Raw genomic sequence first — 13,151 nt, forward strand, 5'->3', positions numbered from 1 at the left:
AGGGATCTGCCTTTCGCAGCAGGAAGAGCCAAGAGAGGCCGAGAGAAACTGCTGCAAGCAAACACCTGACAGGTAGCTGGTGATGTGCTTTAAGGGCTGACCGTTAAGAGAGGCCAGAGGTGTGAGGAGGAAAAGCAAGGGGGTGGACACTCTGTACCCTTTTGGGAGGTGCTTCACAGGGCCAGAAAGCACGAGCCTCTGCTTCAATTCCCAGGGAGGAAACTTGTTTGCCAGGATGTGTGCATGGAAGGCAGCACACAGAATTATGGGGCCCAGGGTCTTGCTTGGCCCTAACTCTGCCAGGACTGGGTTTGGAGAAAGCACCATCTAGTCTCCTTTCTCTCAGCAAGACATCCTGCTCCTCACCATGACCATCTTAGAACAACGTTCATCCCATCCCTTGGTCCTTATGTCACTCCTTCTATCGTTCCAGGTTCTCGCTGGATCCGCAGAGCGGGAGTGCCTGCTGGGGTATGTTGGTGACTTTGAGCCAGCAGATAATAAACCTGGTAATGTCAGATTGAATCTGATCCTATCACTCCCCAGGGGCCCTGAGATCCTGAATAGCTCCTGGAGCCACAGCAGTGGGGCCCCACAGCACTTACCTGGAACTCTAGACCCCTTCTCTGCACAAATTCTAATGTACCCACCATTCTACTAAGTCTCCTTCTCTAAGGACCTTTGGGGCTGGCATCCTGGGCATCTGATGCCAAGCAGTTTTGAGCTCCCCACTCACTAGCTTCTGAGCTGACTAGACCATCTGGATTCAAGGGCCTGTGTTTAAAATCATCTGAATTGAAGGAGATTTTCCAAGAGGAAGCCGGCTGACTCCCCTCCATTCCAGCATCACGTTTGACCAGATACTTAAGCCTAGATTTTTTGTTTGTAAAATGGGTTTAAAACTAACGATCCTTGCCGTGCTTGTCTCAAAGAGCTGTGGTATTCACATGACACAATGTGAGTGGCAGCGCTTCCTAAATGGAGAATAATAAACAGCCTTTGGTAGCTGCATGGGGTTCTGATGTGATATGAGTCCTGCTAGGCAGGTGGCATCCAGAGCAAAGCAGTCTCACTAACTCAGCTCAGATACATATAGTGTGCAGGAAATATACATACAAATATGTTTCTTAAGCCTGTATTCTTTGTTGCCCCTCTTAAGATGGAGGTGAAGGTACAAGAGATATATCATTTTCCTGTTAGCTGTAAGAAAAGTACTAATGCAAGCACCATGGCACCGATGCTAGGCCTCACTGCCAGGGAGACAACAGGGAGTGGTGAGGCCTCCGGCAAACTGCAGAGCACAGCTCATTGAAGGGGAGGCTGCTTCTCATCTCCTGCTGATTTTGCCATGTGGCAAATGCATATCTCCAGTACAAGCTGCATATTGGATCTCTATGCAAAATCTTCCTATTTTTAAATGTTGGCAACAGAAAGAATTGTTTCGAAGCACTGAGTGAGCCAAATAAAACACAATTTGTGGGCTGGATCCAGTTTCTCTAAGTTTCTGATATACTCAAAACCCCATCTTCTGTCAGCTAAGGAAACCAAGGCACAGAGACATTAAGTAACCTAGCTTACAGAATTTGGAAGCTGCAAAGCCCTGTCTTTAATTCTACGAGAGGTTCCAAAACTTAATTTTATTTTTAACCAAGAACATGTATTTGCATTTATGTATCTGTGTACTTATGTTTGGGTGCATATACATGCATGTCTGTGTCTATGTGTGCATGTATATGTATGCATCTGTGTCTGTGTGTGCCTCTACATGTGTCAGTGTCTGTGTACATATATGTGTCTTTGTGTGTACAATGTTCATATGAGGCAAAGGTGAGGGGGCTGGCTAACAGACATTTTCTTCTTTAAGAATCTGCTTCTTCACCCCTTAAGCTGTGCCTAGGTTATAAATTGTTTATTTCTTCTTGAAGAGGGGGATTGAACCCATTTCTTTTTCCATAATAGTTAGGGGCTGCTTTCGGTTTTTCTTTGCAATTTAGTAAGACCCAGAAGTTACTGAGTCCCAGATTGGCAGAATGGGGCCTTTGAAACTAAAAATGCTCTTTAGAACAACTTGTCAATCCCTCAGTTTGACACAGGGGCCCAGAGAGGCAGGGGAGGCGGGAGGGCAGGCTGGAGAGATAGATGGGAGGGGTGGGGAGCTGAGCCCTGGCCTGGAGGAGGACTGCTGGGCTCTGGGTCCTAAAAAGATAGTGTGCCCTCTTGGGGCTGTGAGCAGGCCACCTCCCTCTCTGAGGCTTGATTTCCATCTACCAACTGATGGGTCACACGGTATCCCAGGCTGCCCAAAGGGCCCACCGCCCACTTCCTGGGACCTGGACGGGGCACTTCCTCCGTGGGGCCACAGGTTCATTGTCAAGCAACAGTGCCTGCAGCTCCTGCCCCTCAGGACTCATGCGGGCTCTGGGAAATGGAGAAAGCACATCTGCCTCTGTTAGGTGCTCTATGAGTGTTTGTGAAATAAATATGAACAATTACATTAATGTCAGCTCAGACCATTTTCAGCCTCTTGCTCCCATGAAAGTACCCCAGACTCCAAGTTCGGAATGATTTTCTATTTTGGGAACATGTCAAGCTATTTCAGACCTTCAGACCCTTGCACATGCCATTCTCTCCGCCTGGCCTGCTGGCCAATTCTTCCCATCCTAAAATGTCACTCCTCTGTGAAGCCCTCAGTCAGTCACATGTCTGGGCTCCCACAGCGTCTTATACACCCCTGATATCAGATCTCTGCAAACAGAGCTCCTCAGCTCCTCAGGGGCAGAGTCTGCAGCCCCTGCCCAGGGGCAGTGGGAGGACTGATGTGTGCCCACATAGCCCAAGAGAAGGCCACTGGGCTGGCACTTACTCTCCCTTTCAAGTACGGTTTGAAAGTCCTTTACCTGGATTTGGATCTCATCGGAGAGTTCTTTGGCAAGGCCATGTAGCTGTCCAGCTGTGGGGTCCAGAGCCTTGACCACCACTCTCAGGCCAGTCCGGCCTTTCACCCGGCCATGCACGGTCATTGCAAAGTTGTACTGCGATGGGAGCTGGAGTGATGCCTGGGACATATACCAAACATGTTTTCAGGGAGAATCCCAGGGCCCCAGCACCCCCCAAAAGGCAGAAGCCAGACAGAAGGCCCAGACTCCTGAGAGCTGCCTGCCTGTTCTCAAAGGCTGCTGCCTCCCTGCCATGGCCAGGGCCTGCTAACCCCAGGCATACTGACTGCAGTCACCCCAACATGAGTGCAGCACACCCCATGCTGAGTTACATGTTCACAGGTAAATGTGGAAAATGTTGGGTCAATCCACCAGGGTCAGGGTTTTAATGGCAGAACTTCTCAGAGTCTTTGGTGTGTAAAGGAGGTTATGAATCACCAAGAGGGATGCTAGGCTTGGCAATGTTTCCCTGCAAAACCCTTCTGTTATGCAATATCTGTGAATAAGTCACACTTCCCCTGTACTATGGGAATAGTCTGCAGAAGTCCCCCAGCACTGAGGACAGCACCCTGGCCCCACAGGGTGGGCTGGGGAAGGCATTTGCCCTATACCAGATGAGCTTCAGGCAGCCTCTAGGAAATCCAGTCCCTGTGCCTGGCCCCCTCCCCTTCCTATTCCCTCCCCCTTACTCTCCAAAGACAAGGCAAGAAGGAATAGCCCCAAACCACCTCTCACTCCGTCCTGCATGCCCAAAACCTACCTAGGGTGGCAGCCTGGAGTCACCAAGGCTGGTGACCAGTCCCTTTTCCCCACTGGCTCACTGGGCAACTGTATGTGAGTCCCTCCCCATGTATGGACTCCAGTTAACACAAAGAGAAGTTTAAGTAAGTTTTCTCCAACACTTTCCTGCTCTGAGATCTGAGAAGGGGCCAAGGTCCCCCTGCAGAGGGCTACGGGAGGGGAATTTGGCTTCTGGGATAAACGAGGAGAAAACTCCAGGCTTGCCAGGTGTCGTCTCAGAAAGTGGGTAGAAGTTACAGACCAGGGACCCCAACCAAGACCCTGTGACATTCTGGAATTTTTGTGACTTTCCTATGAGGTTGTTATTTTTGCTGCCTTCTGTTAGTAAGTTACCTAAAGTCTCTTCTGTAGTGGTTAGCAAGAATGTGCTTAAAATGAAAAGGGTTTCAGACAGTCCCAGGGTTCTGTGAGAAGGGTCACTAGGGAACCATATTTCCAGACATGAAGACTGAGAGTTGAGGAAGGGCACTGGGGGACAGAGAGAGTGGCAGCAGCATTTGGGAGAGGTCCCAGTGAGTCTAGAGAAAGCAGAAAGGGGCCAGGACTGGCCCAGAGTGAACGTGCAGACTTCATGTGCAGAGACATGGGGAGGACCCTCCCCACCCAAGATGCTGGCCTGGGATGGAGGGGGGCTCTAGGTAGTTACCTCATGGTGCCGTCCCCGGATGTCCAGGATGTCCCGCTTGGTGACCGACCAGTGGAAGGTCAGGCCTGGTACAGCATTGCCAAAGGAGAAAGGGTTCTGGTTGTTGGTGATCCCAGTGATGTAAATGGGCATCTGCAGGGGAAAAACTAGGCTCATGACCACCAGAGGCCCACTGCTGGGAAGCCCCTGGAAGCCCTGGGGCACAGCCCGAGCTGCCTCTCCACTGCCCAGGGACTTTTGTGTTGCCTTTGCGCCAACAGGAACTGTGCCGATTCTGCCTTAACCAGAGAAGGGCACAGCACAGGTTTGGGAAGGTCTGAAAAAATAGCAAATGATCAAGCAGGAGACAGAACTACCTCCTCCCGACCCCATCCTTCTTGGGCCATGGGCTGTGTCTCACCTTATCTAAGAGATTCCATTCCTGAATGACCCCCTAGAGCTCTAGGATGCCTGCAGCCCCCAAGAGCATAGTGTGCCCTGTCCAAAGTCCCTGCCTGTACTCCTCTTTCTCAATCTAGCAGGGGGCCCTGCTTACATGGTCGGGCATGGGTGGGATCACAGTTTCCTCCAATCTATATTTACTGAGTGTCTACTGCAGGGCACACATGAAGGCCATGCAGCAAAAGGTAAGAACAGACTCTGAGCCAGTTCCCAGCTCCATCACTTTCTAGCTGTGTGACCTTGGGCAGAGCCTTAAGCTTTCTATGTGTTCATTTCCTCATCTGCAATATGCAGATGACACTAGTAGTTACCTCAAGGGGTTGTAATAAACACCAAATGAATTAGTACGTAGAAAGCACTTAATAGAGTATGCTCTATACAATTGTAAGCTCCTGGTACGTACCAGGTGCCATTCTAGGGGTGAGAAGGTGACAGACTAGTGGAGACACAGGTATTACTCAGTAACTGCACCTACACAGAACTGGAAGGGGATAAATGCCATGCGTAAAAGGAGCTTTGTGCTGTGAAAGAGAGTAGCCATGAGTGTCTGTGTGGTCTGGAGCAGAGAATGCAGGAAAGGCTCCTTTTGGGAAGTGGAGCTGAACCCTGTAGATAAACATGAGTTAAGCAGATAAAGGGGGAATGGAGAAGTGCTCCAACAGAAGAAACAGTGTCATAGCAGTGGCTCCCCCAAGCTCATCCTGAACCAGAACTCAGAGCCCAAAACCTGTCAAGAGGCTGCTCAGACAGCAGAGACAAGCGGGTCTTGAGAGGGTCCCGTCTCACCTGGGTCCCTGTTCTCATCCGAGTGATGGGGGCACGGATCCTCACTGCCTGGAGAAGCAGCACCTCCACCTCCACGAGATCCTAGGAAAAGGGTTTTGGGGCTAAGGCTGGCTGGGAGTAGGGGTATGCGCTAGCAATGGGTGTTTTAGGAATGGACCCCTCCAAAAAAGGAAGTTCCAGCTGAGGCAAGCTCAGTCACAAGGCTAAAAGGCATCCAAAGGGTGTCTATCTCAATGCTTCTCTTCCTGAAGTAACTTGGACTTATAGGTGGCTCATCTCACAAAGACATTGCCACTGCCTCCCTCATCTCCCTGTGGGTTCCAACGTGGCTCTCTGATCCTACAGACCTGTCTGATCCAGTTGCTCCAGGTCAGTACTGCAGAGACTTGGGGACAGTGTGTCTGAGAACTGTTCTTTTCTAGGCTGGGAAGACCTCACAGGGATAGGTCTCCAGACCCTCCTAACCCCAAATCTAGCCTGTTGATCTCTCTAAGAAGAGTACATGGATGAATCAAGAGTCAGGTAAATCTCAGAAGACTTTATATCCTCCTTCATTCGGAACTCTATACTCCTATTAACCTGGCCAAAGACTAACTTTATTGGCTTCTTCACAGTACTGTTGATTCATGTGGAACATAGGCTAATTAAACCCTTAAGCCCTTTTTACATGTGCTCACGCTGAGCTCATCTCCCATGTCTTATGATCTGGACTAACATCTCTAACACAGAGTAAATGCTCAATAAGCATTCATCTCCTTCTTTTCATCCTTCCCATTGTTTGGTCACCTCATGCACGCCCTGGCCCATCCCTCGACCTTGGTCTCAGGCTAAACTCCCACCTGCCCAGGCTCAAGGAGATGCCTTTCAGATAGAGCTGGTAGCACAGGTTGTTCATCTGCCAAAGGGAACCAAGGCCTTCTCCTAGCACTTCCCCTAACCTACCAGATGGTAGACACAGAGAAGAATTGACAGCAAGGTTAGACCACAAAGATGGCCCCTCTGGCTGGATTTCCAGTCAGCTGCCATTTCAGCCTAGGTAGGTCCCCAGGAGACAAAAAATGAGCCAGTTCCTGAGGCCACAATACTTTGTTCATAGAGGGAAAAAAAGGCAGAGCCTCCTTGATCCTTACTTTATTCTCCAGGACATCTATCTAAAGCCTGCTATATGCCATAAGATAGAATTTTACATTCCCAGGCTTCCTTATCTTTATAAAATCAATATGCGGAATCAGGCTGTCCACCTTCATGATTCAGAAGGACTTTGTGGTTTAACTGGTATACTTGGAGAGACTGAAACTGCTGGAAAAATGAGTAAATCAATGAACTGAATGTAGGATCAAAGTCAGCCTCAGGGAAGGAAGACACTTCAGCCTCTCCTCTTCAAGACGGCACATGCACCAGCTTCCCAGGCATTCTGTCTTCTTCCAGGGTCCCAATTCTGGATGAGGAATAGGATGACTGAGCTCTGAAAAGGTTCTTGTCCACCGTCATGTTACACAAAAGGAAATGCCTTTAAGCCCAGATTTCCAGCATAGGCATGACCACGACGCAGCCTTCTGAGATGCTTCTGCAGGTTACGGCAAGCCAAGGTACCAGAGACGGTCCAAGAGCCCTGAGCCCTTCTCAGGAGGTGGAAATGATCTCTCACCTCCTTTCCAGAGGCCCAAAAAGGTGCCCACATTCTGGAATGAAGGGAAACTATAAGATTCGGGAAAACCAATTTTCACATGCTTGGATTCAGTCCCACCGATGCGGAACAGGGGGCCTCGCCTAAGGAGAAGACTCCCCTAACTCAGCCTTCTAGCATCAATGTTAACCCAGAAAAGCAATCAGGAAATGTTCCCCACTCTGGCAAAGAGGCTTGAGAGATAACTTCTAGTGGAACAAAAGATACTAGTGGACGATCCACATTTTCTGTTTCTCCCAGAAATACAAATCCAGGCCTAAAATATCAGTGTCCAATTATCTACACTTATAGCAGCCAAGCCAGCGCATGCCTCTGAAAACTCGCACTGTAATACACAAAGTGTATCAGAGTCAACAGCAACCCCTTCTCTTCTCTCAAAACTTCCCCAGCTCTGTTTGAAATGAACAAACAAAAGGAGCAAGAGCTCAGCTGTTGGCAGTCCCAGATCAGGTCCTCAAACTACATTTTAGTAGCTGTGGGCCATTAGCTGTTCCCTAGGCCCCTCACCTGCAAATGGGGATAGCTGCAAAATGCACAAGAGAGGACTAAATGAGGGGAATGTAAAACAGTCTGTGCAGAGTCTGCTATCACAACCACTACCATCACCATGCACTGGAATGTCCCTAGAACAGGGGGTTGGAGATGCTGTCTCTTAAGGAGCAGCTGAGGCGATTCAGTCTGGAGCGCAGCCTTGGAGGTCTAGGTGTCCCCAAGCTGGCAAGGCTGGCCCTAGGTAGTAGGGACAGTCAGGTGCTGCAGATTCAGCGGGCAGAAGCAAGACCCTCAGAGAGGGGTAGTCCTCGAGAATAGAAGGCAAACTCAATAAACAGGGCTTCTTCCCCTTCACAGCTGACCACCCTAGCAGCTGCCAGGAGGACCAGTGCACCATCATTGGAGGGCCACACGTCCTGGGTGAATTCAGAAAGCACCCATCTCTGATGGATCCCAGGCCTGTTACCTGAGACACGATGATGAGCTTGCCAGTCTCAGCATCCACGGCCTGCACAACCCCCGACACACTGCTGTTACCAACGGTGAGTCCCCGCACAAGCCCAGCACCGCTCACCACTGCAACACTTTCATTGCTGATGGAGAAGAGGATGTTGGACTGAGGCTGGGGCCCACCCTCAGAGGTGATCTGGAGTAGGGAGAAACAGAAGTTCCTGTCAGCCCCTATCCTCCCAGCCAGCCCATGCTTCATCCTCAGAGGATGAGGGCACCAATACCCCCAGAGAATTCCATCTTAGCACATTTGACACCCAAGGTAGGTGGGCATGTCTGGAGCCAGGGCAGGTTGGGCAGGTTGGGCGGCTACCATCTTGCTGGTGCCTGGCTGCAAGTGGGGGTGGAACAAGGATGTGGTTTTTGGCTCTTACCTGCATCATGGCCCCGATAATCAGCGTCACCTTTCTGGGTATCAGCCTAAATGGGGGAAAGACCTATATGTGGAGACAAAGAGAGAAAGGGACCACTGCATTCCAAGTTCATGCTGCTAGGCTTAATTCACAGGTAACATTTTCAGGGAGAGGGAAACACAGTGCATGGATATCGCTCCTCTGTGAAGAGGTGCCAGTGAGAGCCTGGGGTTCTGTGCCAACTCTGGGGGAGCCCTAGTGGCCCCCACACAATCTCATCCTATCCAGGGACCCAAGAATCTGTGGTTGGGTGAGATGTGCTCTGCTGTTTGTGACTGTCACCTGGGAACCATGAGAAATGCACATTCTCCAACCCACTCCAGACCTGCAGATGCAGAGGTGGGATCCTGTGATCTGTATCTTAACAAGTCCTCCAGGAAATTCTGATGGGTGTCAAAGTTTCCAACTCAATGCCTTCAAGATTTCCTCAATTCATCTTTGGAAAGTTGCCTTTTTCACTAAATTTCTCCAAATTTCTATCAACAAATTGCCTTAGAAGTTCTCTTCTTCAATGCCTTCAAAACTTTTCAGATAAGGAAAATGGCACCCTGGGGAAAGGGATGAGGATGCTATCTTTGCAGCAGGGCAGAGCTCCCACATCCTGTTCCTGCATCCCCCCATCCCTACCTGGCAGGAGCATGAGGAGAGCTTGAGGATGAATGAACACACTAGTCAGTCAAGGGGCTGCTTTGTGTGTGAGGATTAGTCTTTGTAGGGCTGTACTATTTATAGGCAGAAATGAATTCCTCTTCATCAGGAGGACGGTGCACTTCCATGTAGTAGCACAATCTGTGTCCACTGGCTTCAGAACACAGATTAATTAATATAAAGCCTGCCATCCCCTATGTGGACGAGACCCTTGGAGGATGCAGGCAGGAGCCAAATACTTTAGTGAGGCTGCTGAAGGATAAACTTGGACATGACTTCTTGGCCATGGCTGCCTTGGCTCCTGGTGACTATGAGGCTATGGTTAAAACTTAATGCCATAAGACAGCCCCAAGTCACATACTGAGATGATGCTGAGGGACCTCAAAGCTCTTTCATCCAGGAATTGCTTGGTATAGGTGCTCCCAATGTGAAAGCTCACTACTTCTAAGGGCCTGTTCTAATGTTCAGATCGACAGTCAAGAAAAGCTTCCACAAACAAGCCCAGATCTGCCTGCAGCTTCTGCCCAGCCACTGCTTTCTGGCAGTTCAATGGTTTAAATATCCTGCCACTCCCCAGCCGTAACAGGTCACTCTCCTTCTCTGAGCCACATTATGCCCCTTATGTCCTAGAGAGAGATTAAAATAACTCAGCAACCTCCCACTGGGGCTGCTCCTCAGATCCCCTCAGATCCTCTCCGCAATGGCTTCCTGGACTGTCCTTGGAATTTCCAGCCTATCATACTCCTCTGTGCATGCAATAGGGGCTGGGCTGATTCCATTTGGTGTGAAGAATAACAGCTTTACCTCAATCTGTTGTGGGGCCGAGTTGATTCTTTGTCCAGCTTTATCAGTCACAGTTGCAGTAAGACTGGTCTGGCCAATGGCCACACCATTGACACGGAAAGTAGCAGTGTAGTTGTCAAGGGCCTCGTTGAGGTAGCTGGAACAGAGGGAAGGGCTGGAACTTCTCCCCCCCAGGCAGACCTATCAGTACTGTCCCTGAGATGCCCTATTCAGATCCCTGGGGGACTCACACCAATGTGACGATCTGGGAGGCTGCTCGGAGGTTCAGGTCCATGAAGGCAAAGTATTTGGCCAGGAAAGGCTTCTTGTGAAAGTCCAGTACGCGGACATATGCCTTGACTGTCTTCCCAATCTCCACCTACGTCACGGGGAACAGACACTCAGGGGTGCCTCCAAATGAACAATTCCACACATGGCACCCTAAGACTTTCTGAGAGGGTGTCACCAACCTCAAACCCACACTGGGAATTGAGAACAAGTCACCCAGATTAACCTCCAGACAATCAGCCAATCAACAAATGAAATCAATTGAGTACTTGCTTTATACAAGAGAACTTGGGGATACTTAGATGTACAAATTACCCTCCCCATTCTTAAAGAACAATCTAGTTAGAGAGATGAGCCACAGTTTAGAACAGCAGCAGGTATACTGTAGGAGTTCAGTAAGCACACCGTGACAGAATAGCTCACACCTGGCAGCATATAACATACAGTAAAAGCCTTAGGAAATGGAAGTCAAAAATGCTTAGTGAAGAAATAAGTCTAGTCAACAAATTACCAGTGGAAATGAGACCATAGGAGGAATATCAAATACTGTGTAACAAAATATTGACTTTTTAAGTAGTCTAAGCTGCTCAAACATTCCCCTTTTATTAACTGTTCTCTCCACTTAGGAAAATAGGAACTGACAGCAATCATTTGTAAGCCTAGCTGCAGTTACTCCAGGTATTTGTAGTAATAAAAATTTTCTGTTTACACAAAAAAGAAAGCCTAGATCTATGAAGTATTCATTCTACAATAGCACATGGCCTTAGTAAGTTTCATTCGTCATAGAAATTCCCAAGAATCCAAAACCTGCACAGTGGGGAGAAAAACTCATGTTCAGCAAGGTGTGTGCCTGACTGGTTACTAACCAACACCAGCTAGAGATAGAAATTACCAAGTCAGAGCTGATGAGGAGATAACTCCAAGAAGGATTTATAGCCAAACTTTATTGATGTCAACTGGGCTGAAGGACAACCTCAGAGGTTATTCTGCATCATGTACACAAAACAGCGGAGATGAAAGACAGCACTGCAAGCTCACAGCAACTCAGAAGGAGAGTTGAGGGACACAGAAACCAAGAGAAAAATCTGTGAACAGGAGAAAAATATCTCCCGCAGACGTGACATTTTCCTAGTTTCTGTGAATCAGCAGAGAGGGAGACACAACAGGAAGATGAAACTGACCTTGTCTACCACGCGGACATACAGCTCCTGAATGTCTGAGACATGAACATCAGCCTTTGCCGGGGCTGGGAAGGCAAGGCACAAGTCATGGATCATGATGGTAGATGTGCCCGGGAGCAAAGGGTGCACCTGGAGGATCAGAGGTGGGTTCAGTTACAGCTGCTCACAGCATCAGCCTATCCCCCAAGGGACACCATCTCCCAGAGACCTCCAAGCCAGGGCTCAGAAGTAGTGGACAAGGAAAACCCTAACCCGAATGTTGTCCTGCCCACCCCTCATCATGAGCCCCTATTGCCAGCCAGGGGATAGACTTGAAATGTGCTGGGATGGATCTCAGAAAGCATTTATTTCAACTTGTACATTTTACAAAGAGAAGAAAATGGAAGCTGTTCAAAGGGGGATAGTGAGCAGCCTTGGGACACAAAGCAAGTGGGAGGTAAAATAAGGATTCAAATCTAGGATTCCATATCTCCTGTTCAGGCCACCTGTCTCTGCAGATTCAGTAATAGAAAAGCATCCAGCAAGTCACAAGCTGGTAGAGCATGAGACAGCTGCTCCTCACTTAGCAGCCTCAACATGAACTCACAAAATCACAGAACCTGGGAACAGACCATAGAAGCAGAGTATAATCTCTTTGAGTCTCATTCATCTCTACGTTAATTTTTACTTTAGCTCTGTTTGAAGCAGAAACCTTGTAAAATGTTCTGAGTGAATGAACACATCTGAATTGTTTTCCCGTTTTTTATTGTCAAAGAACCCCCCTTCTTAAGCCTTCTTCTCTTTCTAACCACATCCATGGATCCTACCTCAAAAGAATTTCTCCTCATACTACATCATAATCACCCTCTCATGCTGCAGATGGACTTTCAGCAACTTGTCATATTGCTTAGGTGTGTATCTCAATTGGGTGGTCTGGGAGGCAGGACAGGCAGGGGAGAATCATGGAGCTAGTAGGTGAGCCCAGTGGGCTGCCTCCCATCTCTATCTGGCCCTGGTTTTGTTGCCTTCAGTTTGTGGTCCTACATTCATTGGGGGAAGGGGGAGGGCAGGGTAATATGCACACTTATCAGTTCAGTGTTTGCAAAACTAGAATTTCAGCCTGAGACCTGCTTTCTCTTCATTCAGAAGTGATTTCCAAGTGTGTGGGGAGGGACATAGTTGTACCGCACCAAAATGAGTCTTTCTCCTGGACTTGAAAGAGGGTGAGGTTGAGTCAGTGTCGTGTGTGGTGGGGATTCAGATAGTGCAGCAAGGCAGGACAGGTTAGGGCCTTACGCTGACCACGAGCTGTCTGCATTCCTGGCTTTTAGCGTTGCCCTGTTCCCGTAGGGAGCCCTCACAGGCTAGCAACAGCGTAGAATTAACTTCCTAATTCCAGAGAAGGCTAAAATCGGAGCTAACCTTCACAGAGACTTAATCCCCAAATTTCTTTTCAGAAATACACCCAGGCTACCCCGTCCATGGTTATATAGTACGTTTGCAGTCTAGTTAGTCTAATTCAGTCTAGGAAGGGCTGATTCTGGTCCACACACTTCACTG

General features: G+C 48.8%; 1 protein-coding gene across 2 annotated transcripts in view; it reads right to left on the reverse strand.

The window, feature by feature from the left end:
* Positions 1–13,151, reverse strand: part of NUP210 (nucleoporin 210) — a 96,370-nt gene that overhangs the window by 19,881 nt on the left and 63,338 nt on the right. For both annotated transcript variants that reach the window (XM_006917440.3, XM_006917441.3), the window contains exons 21-28: positions 11,613–11,741; positions 10,395–10,522; positions 10,165–10,300; positions 8,674–8,736; positions 8,256–8,435; positions 5,611–5,691; positions 4,384–4,515; positions 2,898–3,056 (exon numbers count right to left, since the gene is read on the reverse strand). In XM_006917440.3, the coding sequence (XP_006917502.1) occupies positions 2,898–3,056; positions 4,384–4,515; positions 5,611–5,691; positions 8,256–8,435; positions 8,674–8,736; positions 10,165–10,300; positions 10,395–10,522; positions 11,613–11,741 (1,008 nt within the window). The remainder of the gene's footprint in view (positions 1–2,897; positions 3,057–4,383; positions 4,516–5,610; positions 5,692–8,255; positions 8,436–8,673; positions 8,737–10,164; positions 10,301–10,394; positions 10,523–11,612; positions 11,742–13,151) is intronic.

The sequence above is a fragment of the Pteropus alecto genome, unplaced genomic scaffold (genome assembly GCF_000325575.1).
Source record: "Pteropus alecto unplaced genomic scaffold, ASM32557v1 scaffold75, whole genome shotgun sequence".
Lineage (NCBI taxonomy): Eukaryota > Metazoa > Chordata > Mammalia > Chiroptera > Pteropodidae > Pteropus > Pteropus alecto.